The sequence below is a fragment of the Camelus dromedarius genome, chromosome 29 (assembly GCF_036321535.1).
Source record: "Camelus dromedarius isolate mCamDro1 chromosome 29, mCamDro1.pat, whole genome shotgun sequence".
Classification (NCBI taxonomy): domain Eukaryota; kingdom Metazoa; phylum Chordata; class Mammalia; order Artiodactyla; family Camelidae; genus Camelus; species Camelus dromedarius.
The window spans coordinates 12,851,359-12,872,644 of NC_087464.1; the positions used below are offsets into that span (position 1 = coordinate 12,851,359).

General features: G+C 44.9%; 1 protein-coding gene across 5 annotated transcripts in view; it reads right to left on the minus strand.

The window, feature by feature from the left end:
* SV2B (synaptic vesicle glycoprotein 2B) overlaps positions 1-21,286 on the minus strand; it is a 155,332-nt gene that overhangs the window by 46,862 nt on the left and 87,184 nt on the right. For all 5 annotated transcript variants that reach the window (XM_010975718.3, XM_031440509.2, XM_031440510.2 and 2 more), the window contains exon 2: positions 12,217-13,070. In XM_010975718.3, the coding sequence (XP_010974020.1) occupies positions 12,217-12,667 (451 nt within the window). In that variant the 5' untranslated portion in view covers positions 12,668-13,070. The remainder of the gene's footprint in view (positions 1-12,216; positions 13,071-21,286) is intronic.

Genomic DNA, 21,286 nt, shown 5'->3' on the forward strand with positions numbered 1-21,286 from the left:
AAAACACAACATTGTAGACCGACTATACTTCAATAAAATAAACAAAAATATTAGTATGTTAGGAAAGTGAGTATTCACACTTTCGTTGACATAAAATGTATCTCATAGGTCAGATATCTTAATTTTTCTATTCCTATGACAATTAACCTTAATTTTCTCTTTACCTTTTTATCAGGTAATGCCTACCCCCTGGATAGTGATGTTCTGTGCTCTTCCCCATCGGGTCTTCACACTGCTTGGTCTTCCATCCAGCACATTCTTTGTTCAGATGTGGCTCCTTCCCATACTCCAGGCCAAAGCTTCCTTGACCACACACCCACAGTGGCCTCTCCCTCCAACAGGTGGAGTCACACAGACCAGTTTGAAGACCATTAGATCCCAAGGGAGGGGAGCAATACTGATGGCTTGGGGTGGGATGATGGATAGCAGTGGAAGTGGTAAGAAGTGGCTGGGTAGATTTTAGAGGTAAAGTCAAGAGAGGATGGTATATAAAGTAGAGATTGGATCAGGTCTCCGAAGAAGTGAGTGGCAAGAGAGAGGAGATTCTAGGCTGAGTAGTGACATGTTCCCATGTTTATGGGTCAGGAAGATGAAGAGAAACCAGCAGTGGAGAATAAGAAGGAATGGCCAGTGGAACAGCAGGAAAACTGGAGGCAGGGATAGCCTAGAAGTCCACTAAGGGAAACGTATCAAGGAGAAGGGAGGGGTCAGCTCGTACAGTTGCTGCTGACAGGTCAAGAAATCTGAGGACTGAGAACGGACCACAGGATTGATCAAGCAGGGGTCACTAGTGATCTAGACAAGCACAGTTTTCTAAAGTGATGAGGACTAAATCCTGCTCACAGTGGATGTAAATGAGGATGGGAAGGGAGGACTCAGATTCTGTGAGTTTTACTGAAAACAGAACAGAGAAATAGAGAAGATGTGCATGGGGTCAAGATTGGGGAAACTCCAATCATGTATCATGTTTGTGTGCTGATGGGAATGATTCCATACAGACTTTTAAAACTAGATGAGGAGGAGGAAAATAGGAATTACAAAAGTGATGCTCTGGGGAGGTAGGTAAGAGGGGATGGGAATCTAGTGTAAGAGAGGACAGATGAGCCTCTCAGCTCCTCCATGGCAACAGGAATAAGGTGAAAGCACAGAGGCAGTTAGGAAGGTAAGTGTGGTGGCAGGAGCTGTGAGAGTTCTTTTCTGGTTGCTTCTGTTTTCTCAGTGGAAGAGGAACTGACTTCATTATGCTGAGGGTAACGATGGGGAGGAGGGCCTGGGAATTGAAGAACAGAAGATAAGGCACAAAACAGCCATCAAGGAGACTGGGAAAGTGAATGGTTCAGGGAAACGAAGGATGATGTCTGGCAGCATAAGGGTCCCCTTAAGGGTCTTGACAATGAATTTAAAGTGAGGCCAGTGAACCACGTTGTGCATATCTCACCAGCCATGTTCAGCTACAGGGTACAGGGACAGACTGATGAAGAGTTGGTGTAAACAGAACTGGGGAACACAACAAAGTGAGGGAGGCACGAGGAAATTGGTGGCATACGCAGGGAATGGTTCTGGTTCTGGTCCACAGAGCTTAAGTTCAGTGAAGAATGGGGTGAGGACAAGAGGGTGGTAAGAGACAGCCCAAAAGGCTGTAGGTGTACATGACGTTGAACAATTGTAGAAGCTAGAGGACTAGACAGAGTAAGCCAGAAAGACAGGAGCACTTGACATTGGGATTGTGGAGGGGTTGGAGTTATTGACAGTGATAAGAGCTGAAGTAAGACCAGGACAGTAAGAGACTTAGAAGGGGGACATAATTGCCGAGGGCTTTCACTAGGGTACTGGAAAGTGCTTACTGAAATCATCAAGAATTGTGATGGAAATAGTGTTGGATGGTGACAGTAAACCTAGAACTAAAATCCTCAAGGAACCAGGGGGTCAGTAGATGACTGCAACAAGGTGGGTGACACACTCTGATGACAGGAGATTCAAGCAAGGGATGTTTTAGAGAGGAGGGAGGGCGAATGGTCTTGGTGTGTTACTGAGGAGCTAAGAGGAGCTATGGTACAGGATGTGGAGTATGAGAAAGAAAAGAGCCACCCACTAAGAATGCAGGGCTAAGGAATGTCCTCAGGGAAGCGAGAAAGGTAAATGACAGTAAAAGAAGACCTTGAGGAGTGAGGATTAGATAAGAAAAAAACAAAGGATGCACAGAGCTGTACGGGGAAGAAAGTCTGGGTGGATAAGGAACTTCTTGGGAGACACGGACGTCTCATGGTGACAACACACACAGTGATAAAGGTCGTGACAACAGTCCTGAAGGTCTCGAAACCAGTCTGGGGCGGGGGGGGCGGGGGAGAGAAGTATTGAAGGACCTACCCAGAGCACACTGAATTCTGGAGCTCCCTTTGTTCCTGCCAACAGAAGGATGGAGGTTGGGAAGAGGGGTGGAGAACCACCTTACTTATTGTCTGTTTCCCTCTAAAATGAAAGAGGGACTTGTATGTCATTCATCAATGAGTCACTCAATAAATAATTGATTCCTTAAAGAGTTATTCAGTAAAATGAAGAAAGAAAATACAAAGCAAGGTCATATTTATTGGGTCCTTATTGGGCACTGTGATGAGCCCCTGATGTGCGCTCTCTTATTTAAGCCTCACAATAGTTCTGAGAGGTAGTCACTAATAATGTCTTAATTTTATAGATAAAGAACCAGGGTTCAGGGAGGTGAACTGACTTATCTAAGGTGAGATAGTGAGTGACAGAGCCAGACTATAAAGTCAGACAGTCCGCCTGCAAAGCACTTACACATATGATAGACACTGTTGGTCACACTCCCAACAAAACTTTTTCCCTCTTCTTCCTTGTTAAGGGAAGTGTAGTTTTTGTTAGGTATTTGTTAGCTGTGCTCAGAGAAATTGCCACACACACACACCCAACCCGAGGATGAATCATAGTTAATTTAAGATGGTCATGTGAATACAATTCAGGGAGAGCAAAAAAAGATACATAGGGATGTCTGTCAGAGGCTCCTGGCCAATATTTTTGTGCCCTGTGAAAAAGAGAACATTGAAGAAGAGGCACTTTCTTGCCACCATCTCTCTTACTTCCTGCTTGGAAAGCCATCATGGGAGGATGTAGCATTTAGAGCTCTGGTGGTCGTCTTGTGACCATGAGGGAAAGGCAAGGAGAATCACAAATGCCAGACCTCAAGCCCTGACATCACAGTAAACCACTGACCCAGCCCTGGAACCACCAACTGTAAGAAATCTTGATAAGTAAAGAATAAGCATCTTCATGATTTAGAGTCACTGTTACCAGCAGTTGCATGCATCCTAGACACATAGTGCCTCCTGAAAAAGGAATCATACAGAGGAATGATCACCTGATTGATTCATACAATCATTCCTTTAGAGCAAAAAGTGAGATAACTCGATGTAGAGGATAGAGCTCTGTGCCAGTAGTCAGGGTTGCTGGTCCCACTTTCGGAGCACATGACCTTGACCAACTTACTTCCTCATCAGAGCTCAGTTTCCTCCAACTGGAAACAAAAGGTGTGCCAGGAGTTCTCCTTTACCCCTTCCCCATCTGATATTAGATGATTCTATAATGTGGTAAGTAATGGCTTATGCCTTATAATCTGTTGTCACATTTCCTTCAAAGGATAAGACTTCCCTGCCTAGGACCCAAGGAGAGGTGAAGCAGAGAGGCCAAGGAAAGGACGCGACTTCTCTGGGCTATTCCTGCACATCCCCAGTGAAGACCGATGCACGCCTCTGAGTCAGCAAAATCTCCATTGTTGAAAGAGAAGGTGCTCACTCTGCACATTTGAGCCGCCTGGGCCAGTCCCCACAGAGAGAAGAGTGTTCACATTCAGTCTGTTCAGCGGACCCCATGGGGCATGTCAAAGGCTATTACATTTCCAGGACCATCTATCTGACTCTCCCTTCCCTCCTCCCTGCCCTGCTAATATCTGAAACTTTCAAGCTTACTTCTCTGGAAACTAAATCAATCCTTTGCACAGTGAAAACCAACTCATCCAGGCTTGCACTGCATAAGAGTTATAAATAGAGAGACATTTTACACCCGCTGGCCTACAAAGATCCATTACAGCTGCACAGTCATGAACTCCACTTTGGGCGTGAGTGTTCCATCATCTGATGTGGTTCCTGGTGGGATGGGAGGGCGGGGGAGGCAGTCCTTTGTGCCTCTGCTGCTCTGGTCCGTACAGGGTGATGGCGCATCCCTTGGGACCCTTTTCACGGGAGGATGGTGGTACTGCTCTTCAGTTCCCTGACAGCCTATTCTGGGCTGAGAGTCTATGCCTCGGGGATCACTGCAGGAATTTCATTGCCTGGGGTAAAATCAGCACCTGGCTTCTCTGGTCCAGCCGGCTGGGATGTGGGCTACATCACCCTCTCACCTACAGGGATAAACTCCAGCCCTCTGATGGAGGCCTCGTGCCTACTTGGCAACTGCCTCTTATTGGAGTGATGCATTTTGCATAAAAGCTGGCTCAAGGTTACATATGTACTGGGCACCTGGAAACATCTTCTACAGGTGGCACAGCCAGGTAAAGGAGAAGCAATAGATTTTGAAGTCAGATACAGCTGGTTTCAACTAACTAGTTATGACGAGTTACTTTAAACTCTTAGGGACTATTTGTAAAGTGGTGAAAATAATGCTTCCCTTGCAGGTCGTTATAAGGATCAGAAACGTCATGTATAAAATGGATGCAAGGTAAGAGTTTATCAAATCGAAACTCTTGGTGGTGGTAGTATAATCAGTATAAGTTGCTTTTAGTTTAGAAGAAAGGTAACAGAGGTTGTACCAGCACTGGGAAGTCACTGAGCCTTTAGCATCCGTTCCCTTTGCTTTCTGTGAAGAAATCTGTACATGAGAAAATAAACCTTCCAACCCCATTACTGTGAAGTAACCCACAGTGGACACGAGTGGCAATGAGTGACAGCAAAGGACAAGAAAACTACCTTAGGGACTGCAGGCATCTCTTACAGTCTCCAAGCAGCTCTGCCCTCATCTTGCAAACTGGGCATTATCACTCTGACCACTCACAGGGTCAGTAAAAGGTCACTGATCATCCCTAAAACCCTGCGCCAACACAAACAAGGTTTTTGGGTCCGACTCCACTTTTTCACGCTGGTCAAGTTGCGTGCAAATATCCCAACCATCGTCCTCCCCTTTCCCTTCTCATCCTCCTCCTCCTCCTTCTCCTCCTTCTCCCCCTCCTTCTCCTCCTCCTCCTCCTTCTCCTCCTCCTCCTCCTCCTCCTTCTCCTCCTCCTTCTTCTCCTCCTCCTCCTTCTCCTCCTCCTCCTTCTCCTCCTCCTCCTTCTTCTTCTCCTTCTCTCTCCAGTCAATGCTATTCCCTCCATGTAAAACCAAAACCTACACACATACAAGCACCACATATCTTTGACTCAACCTTGATAAAGCCAAAGCAGAAATCCAGGACCCGTAAATTTGAACAAGCAGTTAATAATTAGAAGTTGCTGACACAAGGGCTTTCAGACTGAGGTGGGCTCTATCCTTTGAGGTAGGACTCAGTTGAAAGACACACAAAAGAAACACAAAATAGCTGGAGACAGGTGGGAAAAGTGCCTCACTCAAAGCTAAATCCATACTCAGTCTGGATCCCACATCATAAAAGTAAGGGTTTTGTCTTAAGAAGATCTCTTTGCAAAATTTTTCTTAACCCCCACGGTTAATTGTGAAATAACTCTTAATCTTACGAGTACAATGCTGGTAGTTGATTAGCTGGTTGGTGGGTTCATTGGTTGTACAGGAAATTGTTTTTATTCATTGTATGTTTGCTACAGAAAATTGAATTTACTCATCAGCTTTGTAATAGCCAACCCTGTGACTATGAATTCACTGTTCTTATTATAATAAAAATACAATCAGCTGTATAAAAATGTAAATCTCTTGAAGTTAAGAGTGGTTGTCTTCTTTGCGTAAGTCAGTCTGTTTTCTTCCTTGCACAAATTAAATAAGAAAAAATGGTGCTTACAGCAGAGATACTTTAAAGCTTTATATAAAAATCTCGATTTGTCAAAACACTCAAACAATTTCTACTATTTCCTCTATATCCAAGAATTGCAGGTTTCTCCCTTGGACTATTCCAATGAACTTCAGCCAGGTCTCCCACCTCTGATCTCTGTCTCTGAAAATCCATTTTTAATCAATGTGGAGATTTCGCTAGTTGCCAAATACGTCTACTCCAACTAGGCATTGCAGAACTGGGGAAATAACCACAGGATGGGTTTGGGGACCTACTGGGCCCACTGTGAGATGGACCTGAGCCAAAACTCCATTGATCACCTGACCTCCATTAGCCCCTAATCTGACGGACAGACCGCAGTGGTGTTTTGAGTCTTCTGGAATTAGTGTCAATTCAGATCCAGTGTCCAGTAATCCTCATAAGGTCTGCTTATTTCCTTTTCCCCAATGCACAGTCACTCTGGCAAAAAGCTGCAGGTCTCTTGGGGGAAGACTGGGAGAAAGAGAAACTATGGACTGGGATCCTTCCCCAAGGGGACTCAGCCTCCCCTTCATTTATAGATGTTGGCTCTATAAACTGGCTCAAAGCTGGGAATGGATTGAGGGGACATGCCCTTATTTTTATGAGACAAATTCAACTTTCGTTCACTTGATCTGGAATTTTTCTGCTTATGCAGATCAAATAAGAATTTAGTAAGCTTCCTATCCATCTCACTTCTGGGAATACCCAAGTTTCCAAGATTCAGGCTATTCTGATCAACGCCTTGGCTCTGCTGTCCGTTAAACACATCCACCTTGACTTTGGTGGTTAAGTGCTGCCACTTGACCCCTGCCACCCCAGGACCCAAGTATTCCCACTGCACTTAGGTTCCTCAGTTCAGGGACTGAAGCCCCCACTGTGAGGTCTGCCCCACATAGAAGAGTGCTCACAGAGCCCTTCAAGGATGCCAGGGGTCCCTTTGCAAATTTTTTTCTCACAGTCATGGTGAGAAGTGTGTCCTCCCAAGGCAGGTGAGTAGGCTTTAAATGACAAATCCACTCTTAACATTCCAATCTCCCTAAGCCTTTGACTCTCTTCCACTACAATAAATCGAGGCAGATCTGGCATTCAAGATCATTGACTCTGGGCCAACTTTTGGCCCATGTTTTAGCCAATCAACCAACCAAACTTCTAGAGCCTTTTCTAACTCCCCAATCTCCAATGTTAAATGCAGAATCTCTGTTTAGTGGGTCCATATCAATCAATGGGGCTCAATCCTACTTTATGTTCCTTCCACCATTATCCCACACCCTGAATCCATCCCCACGCCTACTCCCTGAATTTCTGCCTGTGTAAATTAGAAAAATCAAGAAGTTCTTTTGCAGTGTAGCATACCTCCTTATGGGTCACTCTGAACCTCACTTTTAGGGACCTGCTGGGACTTGAGTCTAGTTACAAGTCCAGAAGGAAAAAGGGGTGGGGTGGGGGTCCTGAGGAGAAAACACAGTGTCTCCCAAGGCAACTGCCTCATGGGAGGCCATTGCAGCTTCCTCATCAATGCAAGGTTAATCCCCTCAATACAGGGGTGGAGAGGATGCTTCTACTGGCCAAGAAGACTCAAAAGAATTTCGGAGATCAGTGTCCTCAGCTTCATCAGGGCCTTCCCACACATCCCCATGCCGGCTTCCAGGATCCCATTTCTTCCCCATCAATGCTCTCACTTTAATAGTAGACACCCTGCGAGGCTAGGAATTCAATTTGCATTGCAATTCAGCCTCAGAGGATGAGATTCTGGGTTTGGCTATCAACAATCTCAGGAGATAAAGGTCTCTTTCAGGGCAGACATAGAAGCTTTCGGGTCATTTATGCAGTGCTTGCGCTGGGAATTTGAGTCCCTGAGCTCATTCGCTTCTTTCCCCACTTTGTCAGTGACCATCAGGAGCAACCAGCCAAGCTCATACTCATTAATTTGACAAAAGTTAGTTTGACAGCAGTGGTCACCTAGAGCTTTACCTCTTATAAGTGTTTGATTGGGAGTACCACATGATGTCATTTTGTATATCTCTAGTGCCACAAGATGCCGTGAACGATCAGTGCTCTCTTTACGACTGGAAATAGAGTCAATAAACAGTGTCTTTAAATCTAACCAGGTTACAGGGCTGACTGCAGAAACCCCAGAACCAATTCAGAAAATTCATCCTTAAGATTCTGTTCCTCTAAAACCACTCCCCACACCAAAATCACTGGAGTAGCGTGATCATCCTAAATCACAGGTACCTCCTTACCACTCCCTTTCTCAAAGGCATTTACTAGCTCCCCATTAAACATCTCTCCATTGCCTGTGGACTCAAGTCCACACTCCTAAACATGGCCATGAGTGTAGACACTGTTAAGGGAACCCCTGGCTTTCATTCTATTCTAAAGAAACTTATGATCTAAAAAATATAAATAAGGACAACAGATACAAATCAAACACAAAAAGATTCCATGAAAAGTCCTAGGGGTAGATTTCACCATCATGAGTACTTGCTTCCAGGATGGTAAGTAAGTATTTATTGAGCACATATTTTGTGCCAGGCTCTAGGGTACAGAGTGGCCCCTCCTTTCAGGAACTGACGCTCTGAATTCAGGGCAAAGAAAAAGTGGCTCATAATCAAATGATCTGCCCTGATGCTCTCACCTCGAATCTGCATATGAAACAATTAAAGGTTAATCGTTCATGAAAGCAGAGTAATACATCCGTCCCTGAGCTGCTATGGAAACTCAATGTGCAATTTATTCTAATGAATCCACCCCATCTGGCTTTGCTCCACGTCCTCCCTTAGCTCACACAGACACCAAGGCCCAGGGGTTCCCTGTTAGGCTCTAAGTCACTGTCTGAAGTGTGGGACTCCCTAAGCCTTCCCACTGGGGATGGCACACAAACTAACAGCCAATAAAGTAAAATAACTAGACCCTTCCAGGAAATCAAAATTCTGAAGGCAAAAGTGGAACTCTTGCCTAAAAATGAGGTTCTCTTTCTTTGGATCAGTATGTGCTAGAAATTGCCTGCTGTTCCAGCTTAAGGGATATCTTGACAATTATGGGAAAACTTTGTTGTCAACTGACCAAGTGCAGGCAGAGGAGGATGCTGCAGGTTTGTTCAAAGTGTCATCAATAGCTGGTGCTACCCCGGTTAGAAGGAAGCAAGGCTTTGAGATGCCAACAATTCGAGGTCATTTGAAATGACAAGTCAAGTTAAATGCACTAAACTCATTTAGTCCTCACAAAAGCCCTGGGAAGTAGATACCATTAGCACATCTATTTTGCAGAGAAGGAAACCACGGCACAGAGACACTAAGTAATTCCCCAAGTCCCCCTCCTAAGAACTGGCAGAGCAAGGATTCAAACCCAGGCCACCCGGCTCCAGCGTCCCTGCTGCTGCGTTATCTCCCTGAAGCTATAATTCACTGCAGATGCTGAAGGGAGACTGTCATAACACAGAATAACAAGAGCTAACAGTTGCTCAGCAGGCGTGGAACACTGATTGCTTTATCAGCTTTATCTTACTTAATCCTCACAACAAATGATCATTACCCTATTCCATAGATGGGAAACCCGATCTTTAAAGAAGTGATGGCTTGCCCAAGGTCACTGGCAGGTATAGCCAACTGCCAAACCCTAGTGGCCAGACACCAGTGTTCACACCGTTATTCCCCACACCATGCTATCTCTCTGTTAGAGGCAAATCACGGTGCTCAAGCAACCTATGGGGTGCTTGATGACATGGAGAGAATGCCCACCCCAGGTCATGACCTCCGTCTTGAAGACCATGCATGAAGGGAGGGCAGTATGGTGCAGCAGGACAAGCACAGACCTTGAAATTAAAATCCCAGCCCCAGCAATGACCACCTGACATTAAATGCAGTTCTCTGAGCCTGTTTCCTGATGTGTACAGATGGGATAAAAGTCCTCTAAGCACCACAGTGACTACGCAGCTGACACGAGATATCACAAGGAAAAGCTGGCCTCACGAGACCCTCCAGTCATCTGCCTCCTTGGATCCACTCAGACACATTGTCTGACCATCAAGGGGGCCCACAAGTGTATAGGGAGTCCATCTCTGCTCAGGGGTCTGCCTGCCCCTCTTGGGCTGAGTCATAGCATCTTCACGGTAAACACTGAAAGCAAAATTGCACACGCGTGGGCTCTCCAGATTGGGACCAGGTTCCCTCCACTCCCAGCGTTTGCCCTGGGAGCCAGCGGGAGCTATAACCATGCTGCAGCTCTGTTAATGGGGTTGCTGGGCACCAGGGTGGCTGAGAGACCAAGAGGGCATGAAATCACTGCTAACAGTACCAATTTGGACCAACATGGACCCAGGGTTTCAGTTGAGAATAGCAGAACACAAAATAGTACCTTGGAAATGTTTAGATGAACTGGGGATGGTTTGGTTTGGTCAGGAGGTTGGGGTTTGTTTTATTTTGTTTTTTACCCTTTAAAAAAAATCTATTGAAACTTAAACACAAACTTCTGTTGATAAAAAAAATAATAAAAATAATTTAAAAAAATAAAATTTTGTTAGTGTTTAAAAACTCTGGGTGATATCTTGCTTCTCAAATCATTTCTTTTGTTTGTACATATTTGGTCTCTTTTGATTCCCTGACGGCCACATCTGACAGAGTTCTCATCATTTTAAATGTCCCTTTAATTAAGTGGGAATGGATAACATCATTTTTAAACCACCCCCCAGGGACAATTCTTTATGCAGATGCTGTCTTTGTTTTATATCCCAATCTTATTTACTGTGGCTCTAAATCGGGGGCAAAAAAACTATAGCCCATACGCCAAATTCAGCCTGCTGACTTTTTTTTTTTTTTTTGGTAAATAAAGTTTTATTGGAACAAAGTCATGCCCTTGTGTTTACATATTGTCTATGGCTGCTTTGGTGCTAAAGGCAGAGTTGAATAGTGGTGACAGAGACCATCTGGACCTGCAAAGCCGAAAATATTTACTCTCTGAGCCTTTACAGAAAATGCTTGCCAATCCTTGCTCTAAAGCAGATATTGGACCAGAATGGCACAAAGCGGTTCATAGCACGTGTGTCCCTACAGTAATTAAACAATTCCCTGCGTTTGTTAATGCCTGTTTGTCCTGCTTTATGTAATTTCTTTGAGAGGCAAGGACTACACCTGCCTTGCTCAATATTTCCTCCCTGGGGCCTGAGCACAAAGACTAAAACACAGTAAACAGGTAACAGATATTTGTTAAATGAATGAACTAAGTTGCTAGATGGATTCTGAGTTCTTGAGGGCCGTAACTATGACTCAGTCTTGAGTGAAAACCTGACTCACAGTCTGTTCTCGGTAACTGTATGTTTGCTAGACAATCGACTGCATGGACTCTAAATGCAGAGAATGGGTATGTTTTGCAGGACATTTAATGACCAAGACAAACCCTTGTCTATATTTTGATGAATCTCTTCTATGCCACACTATTCATGCCCATCTTCTCTCTAACTTCACAAACTCCTCTCTGTCTCCAGCCCTGAGAGCTGATGTCTGGCTCCGAGGATGCTAGTCTCATCATTGATTTGCAAAGCTGCTCCCCCATCCTGCGGAATCCATCTGTGCTTCACAGCCTGCAGGGACCTCTGCGGGTGCGCTCAGCCCGGCGCTCACCGCCAAGGCACAGGCATTCAGCCCACTAATGCTTAGACACAGGAGAAACCAGGCGCGGATGCTATCGGATTCTGGAAGGACACAGAAAGAAGGACAGTGTGAAAGAGACCTCTGGCCTGCCACACACAACACGTATTTGTCATTTGGATATGGAAGATGGTTTAATACGAAGAAGAGAAATCACATGCTCAAGGAGGCAACAAGACTTGGGAAAAAAAGAGCATAACCTTTAAAAATTGTGAATCACTATATTGTACGCCTGTAACTTATATAATATTGTACATTAACTATACTTCAATTTGAAAAAAAAAAATTGGAAAAAAGAACTTGGGAGTCAGATCTGGGTAGAAATCCAAGCTCTGATACCTACTAGCTGTGTAAACCTATGCCTATTAAATTCTCTGAGATAAAAATACCTTAATGACAAAATGGATTTAAATGATAGTGTTGCAAGGACACTGTGATAGATTTAAGACGCCCAGCACTGACAGGTGCTATCCAATTTTTACTGCTCTTTCTCCTTCACATTTTAATGCCACAAAGAGAACGATCTTTGAAAATTTCCACTTACCAAGCATTCCCTTCTTGGAACTGGACAGACACATGTCCTTCTCTGCACTGGGCAGGGCAAAACTCACCACGAACACTTCCACCCCATCTGCCATCAGGGCCAAGCCCAAAACAAAAAAGAGAATCCACTGGAAGCGCCCGTGGCCACACTCATCAATGATGGTCTCGTACTGGTGGGCCAGCTGCTCCTCATCTTCCATCCTCTCCGCCATCAGGTCTTCCTGGCCCCGAAGACCATCTGCCCTGGAGGGCGCCATCTTGGTCGGCTTGGTCTTGATGTCATCCGGGTGAGGGATGCCCTGGTACTCGCCCTCGTAGATCTCGTCCTCCTCGTCATGGCCTTCTGTAACATCACTCTGTGCATCTTCTTCTGGATTGGACTCATTTCCACGATAATAGCCATCACTGGGGCCATAGCCCTCATAGTGGTCCTGATATTTGTAGTCATCCATTCCTTGGTCCTGGGACTGCCGGGTTGCCTCTTGAGCTATATCCCTTGCACTGTGATAGAGGTTTGGGCTGTTTCAATAAACATCATCCATTATATGTTTATGTTCAGAGGTTTAAATGTAGCCTGTACTTTCTTGGGTGAAAGTGAACCTGTTCTCTCCCCCTTTGTGTCTCAAACAGAGCGAATGTCTTCAGAGGCAACCCAAGGATCTTTCTGCATTCGATGTCTTACTGGAAGTCTTTGGAAAGTTTCAGATTCCGGTCTGGTCTCCTTGAGCGATCCAAAGGTGTTGTGCTGGGAGACGTTGATTAGAAATAGGTCCAGCTGTTTTCCTTGATGAGGAGCCCACAGGGCTTGGCAGCTGGCTGGCTGGCCTGATTTGTTCTGCTACTGAAGGTGATGCCCTGCGAGTACAGAGAAAGGAAAGAGGAGAATGGTATGAAATGCAGAAATTCTGACAAAATACTCTCAGAATTAAACAAATAAATTTACTAATGCCAGTGCTTCCCATATAAAGTGGAGGAAATCTTAACTAGACATCCGATTCCCATCAAATGAAATGAGCCTTAAATCCATGAGCTAGAGGACAAGGGGAGAGACAGCGGTGGTCAGAGAGGAAGCATTGATCAACCCATGAAAGGGGTCAAATCTTACATAGAAATGAAATGTAAAGGGGACAAGAGATTTCCAATACAAGACAATTCTGTGATATGGGTTTTCTGTTAGAATTTATCAAGCTTTTGGCAACAGTGCAGGTTTATTACAGCTCAGCGTCTGTTATGAGAATGCCAGCTTTTCTAACTTTGTTGGAAGCAGCTGTACAATCTTACATCTAGAAATGTACGGCAAAGAAACTCCTGGGACCATTTTCCCCAAAGCCCAGCTTACTTTGGAGACATAGCATTGTGCTCCCAGGGCCATTGTGACCTTGTACTTGCCTTAAATAGGCAAGAACAGTGTCTGAAGACCCAGAGCTCGAAAGCTCGTGTCTGAAATTTGATTCTGCCACATAAGAGCCGTGTGATCATGCACATGTTTTTCTGAGCCTCAGTTTTCTCATCTGTAAAAGGGAGATAATAGTACTTAACTCATAGAAGTTGTGCATGAAGTGCTTAGGGCAGGGCCTGACCTGCTTGCTTAAGCTTCGATGTCATTGCTGCTCTTTTTCTTTCTAGTTCCTATTCTGGAAACCAGGACCCAGTATTGTCAGAGCCAAGACCCTACTTTCTATCCCAATTCCAATCACTGGGTCCGTCTGTCGATTCCTATGCCCAACACACCCCGTCCTAATTACGTTTGTAAAATCTCGGTGCTCACAAGGTCCAGAGCCACCCTTTAATGATGGACGTTGGCCACCAGGAACTGTGAAATGTATCACATGCCTTACCCCTGATTGTGACAACAATCAGAAAAAAAAAAAAGAAATAAAAATGTATCCTTATCTTACAGATAAGAAACTGTGGCTCAGATGTAGATCATGGTCAAAGAACCAGGACTCAACCCATGTCCACTGATCCCCAAAGTCAGTGTTTCTGTGGCCATTGTGCTTCCCAAATGCTGTTCCAAGGGATTGTCACATTGGAGCCCCTGGGGAGCCTTAGAATACAGATTCTAAAAGGCATGCAGAGGGACCAGTTCAAGCTCAGAAACCTGAGTTTTCACAGGGCTCGCCAAGTGGCTCTGAGGTCCAGCTTCTCACTGAGCAGCCCCTCGGGGTGGAGGTCAGGACCCTCCCACACACCTTAACCCATTTCAACTCTTGCAACTTCCAGAGCTCTTCATTGGGGTTGCCAGAAACGCACTCCCCAGTTCCATCCATCTGCCGTTACCCACTCCATCAACCTGTACGGGCTGCTGTTGCACCTGAAACCCACACTGCCCTTTCACCTGGCTCAGCAGACCCACCTCACAGCGGACTGGACACACTCGCCCTCTCCTTGCCCTCAGATCCCCGGACCCTCTGCACCACACCTGCCTGCCTGGTCCTGCTCGCCCTCAGCCCTGGACAGACTCCAGCTCCGGAACTCATTCGCCTCCCACAACCCAACGCATTTCTACTGGGGCGTACCAGACACCAGCGGTTCTCAAACGCAGGGTGGGCCAGAACCACTCAGCGCAAGAGCGGCTCATGAGAAATGCAAATCCCAGTATCTCTCCCACCAAAGGCTCTGAACCTGCAGACGGGGTGGGACGGAGCAGGAAATCTGCACTTTCCACGAGGAATCCAGTAGACCACGCTTTGAGAAACAGTGTGGTAAAAATCATCAAAAAATAGTTACTGAGAACTGATTCTCACTTTATCCTTTCAGATTTTTCACCATCCCCAGTAAATAAATTTGTATTAGACCATGCTGGTCGGAACCATGGCAGATTAATATTCTAAATCTGTTTTTATTATATCCATTTAGGGAGCACAGGAGGAATATAAATCACATGTAAACAGCATGAGAGTTTTGCAGAGTGCTATAAAAAAACGGAGAAAGAACGCCAACTGCCTGAGATCTGGTGTGTTATTTCCATCATGGGGGTTCTGCAAAAATGTCAGGAACCAGCAGTGATAGATTTGCAATTCCAGAAGCACATGTGGGAAATACCATTCAGGGCAAAGGTCCTGGGACTTGCTTTATGGAAAGAAGCAGATCTTTGTCAAAACGAATTCTACTCATCTGATCCAGTTAAATGAACTGCTGTGTATGGCAGAGGCTTTGTGGAGTCAGGAGAAATGGCTGTCAAGGGTTGTGGGGTTTTTTTTTCCTCTTTCATTGAGAAATGTCAAGTTATTTTTTTCAGCAAAGCATTTTCTAGAGAATGCAACTATTAATCTTCTATGTGATAGTTTGAATGGTTCACCCCGCCCCGCAAAAAGGTGTATTAGTTTTCACCCCCAGTAGTTCTGAATGTGACTTTATTTGGAAACATGTCTTTATACAGGTAATTGAGTTAAGATGAGGTCATTGGGGTGGGCTCTAATCCAATATGACTGGTGACCTTCTAAAAAGGGGAAATTTGGACGCAGAGACAGACAGGCAGAGAGGGAGACGCTGAGGAGACACAGGGAGGGTACGAGACATCTACAAGACAAGACGAGACATCTGCAAGACGAGGAATGCCTGGGGCTACCAGAAGCTAGGAGAGACAGATCCTCCCTCTCAGCCCTCAGAAGGAATCAACCCTCATCAGGACTGATCAAAATCAACACCTTGATTTTGGATTTCCAAACTTCAGAACTGAGAAACAATACATTTCTTTGTTTAAGCCACCCAACTTGTAGTCCTTTGTTCTGGTGGCACCAGGAAAACTCATTCAAAAACATTGGCAAGTCTACTGTTTATCAACTACACAGCAATAACAAAACAACCAGAAGAGCAGCTACCAACTGAAGGTGAGCAGGTTACGAGCCCAACCTCATTTATCCTCATAGTCAGTAGTGAAGAAAGAGTATTCTCTCCATTTCACAGACGAAGAAACTGAGGACTAAGAGGATTAAAGAATGTGCCCAAATCAACACAAAGAATCAATATCAGGGCTTGGATTTGAAGCCAGCTTCAAAGAGATCGTGAGGGATGATGTACGGTGGAAGGGGCTGGGAGCTCAAGGAGACAAGTCAAGGTCACACACCAAGTTCCCTGCAGAGCTAAGACTGACATTGGGTTTCTGACTCCCACGTTCAAGACTGTTTGCCCATCCTCCACAAACATTCCCCAGGATCTTTGGTGCTTAATGCATTTTATTAGATGTGACGTGACTTGATCGCCATTCTCAAGAGGTCAACCCCTCATGAGAGAGTCAAAGAACACAAAGTATCATACAGTTATAAAAATGACAATCTTAATTATCAACAATATTATCTTTCATTTACTGAACACTTGGCTTGTGGCTTTGAGCCAGGTGCAATGCAAAGTTTATCCTGTGCTTGACCTCTTCCAACCGAGACAACTGTGCGAGGCAGGGAATGTTTTTACACTCAGTTTACAATAGAGAAGACTGAGGCTGAAGAGGCTGGACAGATGACCAGGGTCACAGGTTGTAGGTTCTCCTAGGGGCTTCAGGGGAGGGAGGGATCACTATGGGCTGGTCTGCTGCTAAGCATCCCAGAGGTCAGGGGACTTCCAAGGGCAGGAAAGGGCTCAGAGAAGCAACAACGGAGAGGAAGGTGCTGCGGGCTGGGGAACAGGCAGCAAAGGCCAGAGGCAGGAATGGTTTGTTTTGGCAGCAGTGAAGCACCTGCCCACAGCAGATGATCCAAGAAGGGGGAATTACGGAAGATACACTGGGGACGTAAATAGCAATCAGTCTGAATGCCCTGCTCAGGGACTGGGAACTTTCCTTTGAGCAAGGGGAGCCGTGAAGGTTGTTGTTGAAGAGTGCAGGGCAGCATGGCATTCAGAGCAGGGATCTGGAGAGATTTTCCTGGTGGGGACGTGCATCTTGGTTTTTAAGTGAAAACCTAGGGATGACTCAACCAGGTAGAAGTGTGTGTGTGTGTGTGTGTGTGTGTGTGTGTGTGTGTGTGTGTGTGTGTTAGTAGTCCAGAGGTGAAGTTAGGGCCCTGTGCAAAGCTGGTGGCCTTGGGACAGGATGGACACAAGGGACTTTCACAGGAGAACAAGAGATGCACTGCCTGTCAGATGAGAGGGAGCAGCAAGGGTGACGGACCATAATGACTCCAAGGAGGCAAATCCTGGACTGGAAATCTTTCCAGCATCCGACAATTAAGACAGATGAAAATCTTTCTGGGGGCTGATCTGCCTTTTTGGAGGAGTGGTAGGATACACAGCAGAGTGGTTCAAGAACACAGCCTCTGGTATCCGAGGCCCCAGTTTCAAATCCTGACGCTGCCATTTCCTACTATCTGTGTGCAAGCTACGAGCCTCTCTGTGCCTCAGTTTCTTCATCTGCAAAATGGTTGTAAAACCAGGACCTGCATTGTAGGGTCCTTGTGAGGATTCGGGAAGATAATCCAGGAAGATGGCTTAGCCCAGGGACAGGCACAGATGTGATCTCTATAAATTTGATTTTTTATTATCATTGTTGTTGTCATTATGATTGCCATCTGACTGAGGATTGATAAGTAAAATGTAACCAGGATCTCAGCTTGAGCCCTGCCCAGCTCCACTTGAGACGTGGGGCCCATCTGGGCTGGGCTGGGGGAACAAGAACAGAGAAAAACAAACTGACATTTACTTATTTGTGGAAATCACTGCCTCTCAAAAAATGTCCCAGCGCGAATCTCTTAAGCATCCTCCTTTAATGTTTACCTTCTATTAACCTCTGCGTCTATGCTATTTGATTTGAAATCATCGCGCGGTAAACACTCGTTCATAATTAAATATCACAGAGAACAAAGCTAAAAATAATATAATAATCAAATGATCTCATGCCTTCCAAAATGTGTTCTGCAGAACATTAGGCCTTTTAATATGCTCATTTAAGGGGGAAAAAAAGAATTTTAAGAGCAAGTAAGTTCATACCCTATTCCCCATTTTCTCTCAGAGATTCATACCGCACGTGGCTGTATGAAAAGCTGCGAGAGGACCTGAATAAACACCTATTTCACCCCACAATGAGCTGCCTGTCCACACCCATCGGAGTAGCTACAATCTGTAGGCAGATGAGAACAAGTGTCGACAAGGGTGTGATGAACCAGAACTCGGATATGCTGCTGGTAAGAATGAAAAATGGTTCAGCCGCTTTGGAAAACAGTTTGGCAGTTTCTTCACATGTTCAACATCCACTTACCAAAGAACCCAGCACTTCCATCCTAAAATCTACCTAAGAGAAATAAAACCATATGCCCACGCAAAGACTCACATATGAATGTCAATAACAACATCATTTATAATAGCCCCAAACTGGGGACAATGCGAATGTCCATCGACTGACTGGTGAACAGATACACGAAAGGTGGTGCATCCATGCAACGGAATAACAACACAGCAATAAGAAGGAACAGAATATTAACACATATTACAGCGTGGATGAAGCTCCAAAGCATGATGCCAAGTAAAAAGAAGGCAAACACAAGAGGCCACTTGGCCTGTGACTCCATTGTATGAAATCCCCAGAGCAGGCAAGTCCATAGAGACAGAAGGTAGCTAAGTGATTGCCTGGGGCCAGGGGTGAGAGTGGGGAGTGGCTGTAAATTTGAGGAGAGCTGAGCCAGAGGAGTGTTGGGAATGCGCAAAAACTGGATTACAGTGACAGTTGTTACACAACTCTATAAATTTACTAAAAACTGTCTAATTGTACACTGATGAGTGGATTTGTGCCATGTATACGTTCATAATAAATTATTATATTCAATGATTTTATACTTTATATTATATTATAAAGCTGCTGTTCTTCCCGCTCCCTCCTCCCCCCAAAACCTATTTAACTGGTTGAAATCAGTGTTTCCCACGCTCATGGGCCTCTTTTTTTCCTTGGAACCCATGTTAACGTCTATGAAATATCGGCTCTTCTAAATAGTTAAGTACTGATTTTGTGCTCAGAGCCTAAGCTTTACTCATCCTAGGGTTTTACCATGTCTTGAAAGCCCATTTGGCAAGCATCCCGGAGTCTGTTTGCCTGCAGGACCCATTAGAAGTGAGAGTTAAGGAAAACAGCCTGGTTATAGACAAACAGGCCACAGCTGGAGCGAGAGAGAAGTCTGAGAATTTAGTTCAATCTTGGTGGTATCTCCAGAGTCCAGAATGCAGCAACTTGGTTGCAAACAATAATGGAAGATGGTCACCTCGGTAAAGATATCAGCACGCCCTGACCCACCCCTGGAACGCTGGGCACACTCCCTGGCCCCCTGGCACGAGTCAGTAGCAGCTGTGCCTTCAGCTGCAACTGGCCTTGATGGGAGATTCACCCTAAAGAGTCAGGGCAGAAGAAAATGACTGACAACCGTATGCTTGGAAAGGCTAGTTGGTGTACCAACACATGAGATAGACTGGGTGCCCCCGAAACTATTTGGCAAGAATTAAAGAGGAATTTGGAATAGAGGGGTAAAGCCCAAGAAAACGTTATTTGAGAACCTTAGTGTAATTCTATTTTAATGAGTAAGAGATAGGAAGGTCGGCAAACTCAGACGGGTACCGACGAGATAGCTAAGGTGTCCGTTGGCTTTGCAGACACCTCTTAAGTTCCCATCCTCATCGTGCAGGTCGGGCCGGTGAGTCCAAAGAGACGGCAGGGGGCTCAGTAGAGAATATTTTCAGTTGTTTTAAGAGAAAGGCCACTGGACCACTGGATCTATGTCTGCCATCGCAACCTTGAGGGACCCTGGATGAGGCCCTCAATTTCATGCATCTAAATGACAGGCTGTGCTGGATGACTGACTTCTTAAGTCCTTTCCAGCTGTCTGACTCAATAGTTCTTCTGTATCTGTGACAGTGCTTTGAACCATCTAAGTAACATATAAAGCATAGCGATCATTAATATTATTTTAATATCTAGGATAGCGTCCATTTTGAGTTAAGAGCATCATTTCCAAACTGATTAACCCTTTGTTGACAATCTGATGGCTCTTTACTCTTAAACGTTTAGAATTACTCCAAGAGGTCCCATGGCACTCTGCACCTATTTCTATGACCACATTATACTGTTAGTGTTTATGTGTCTTTCTGCCAGGAGATTCTGAACAATTCTAGGATAGATAAAGCACAGGATTTTACTAATTTTTTCATCTCTAGCACCAAATACAGTCTTTAACCATAGAAAATGTTTGCTCAGTAAAGGAGGTTAATAGTTATTCAGTGACTGGCTGAAAGCAAGTCAAAATTGGCCCATGGGTCAGACGGCCCCTGCCCTGCTGTAAATAGACCAATTGGTTTACCTTTATTTACCAAAAGTGTTGGATCAGCTGACATTCTGAAGCTGCCACCTTTTACAAGGAGTCATTCACTTTTTTACTTCCCTGCCTGCCTTCTATTTACATCAAGTTCCCAGATGAGATTGCCCCGGTGCCGTGGTTCTAAGGACTACTTGAGTTATTTGTATCAACTTCCCGAACGACCATAAAGTACGTTTTAGCCACCTGCGATGCTTCCTGAAATACACTGCTTGATGTTTCTGGGGTAGATTACATCTACCAGGAGCTGAAAATACCAAGGCTTATCTGGCTGGCATTGCGAGACGGTGTTCTCGAAGGCTTCCAACAATCTCTGTCCTTGTCCCACTTAGAACAGTGTGGGCGCATGAGTGTGACATTCAAAGCGCTTCTCTCTTCTTAGCTGAATCGCCCAGCTATTCTATCGTGTTAAAACAGAAAGCTAGTTTCCACCAAGGTGTGAGAAAAAAACTGATGATTAAACAAGAACCAAACCACATGATCTTTTAGTTGGAGGGGAAAAAAAAACCAAATCATTTAAAGTAATGCCAGCCTCAATTTGAATGTTCAGAATGGTTCTCCATTTTAAAACGCAAAAGCAAAATAACAAGTTATGGAGAAGTGTGTTAATCAAAGCATCATTTATTTAGCACATCAAGCCTCGAAAACAATCCATATGTTAAGTGGCAGGAGCTTGATAAGTATAGCTTATACTTGTACAAATTTATACAGCTAAATATTATGGTGACGTAAATATTATGGTTTTTGAAGGACTTATGAGGAAGAAAAGAAAATGATCTCACC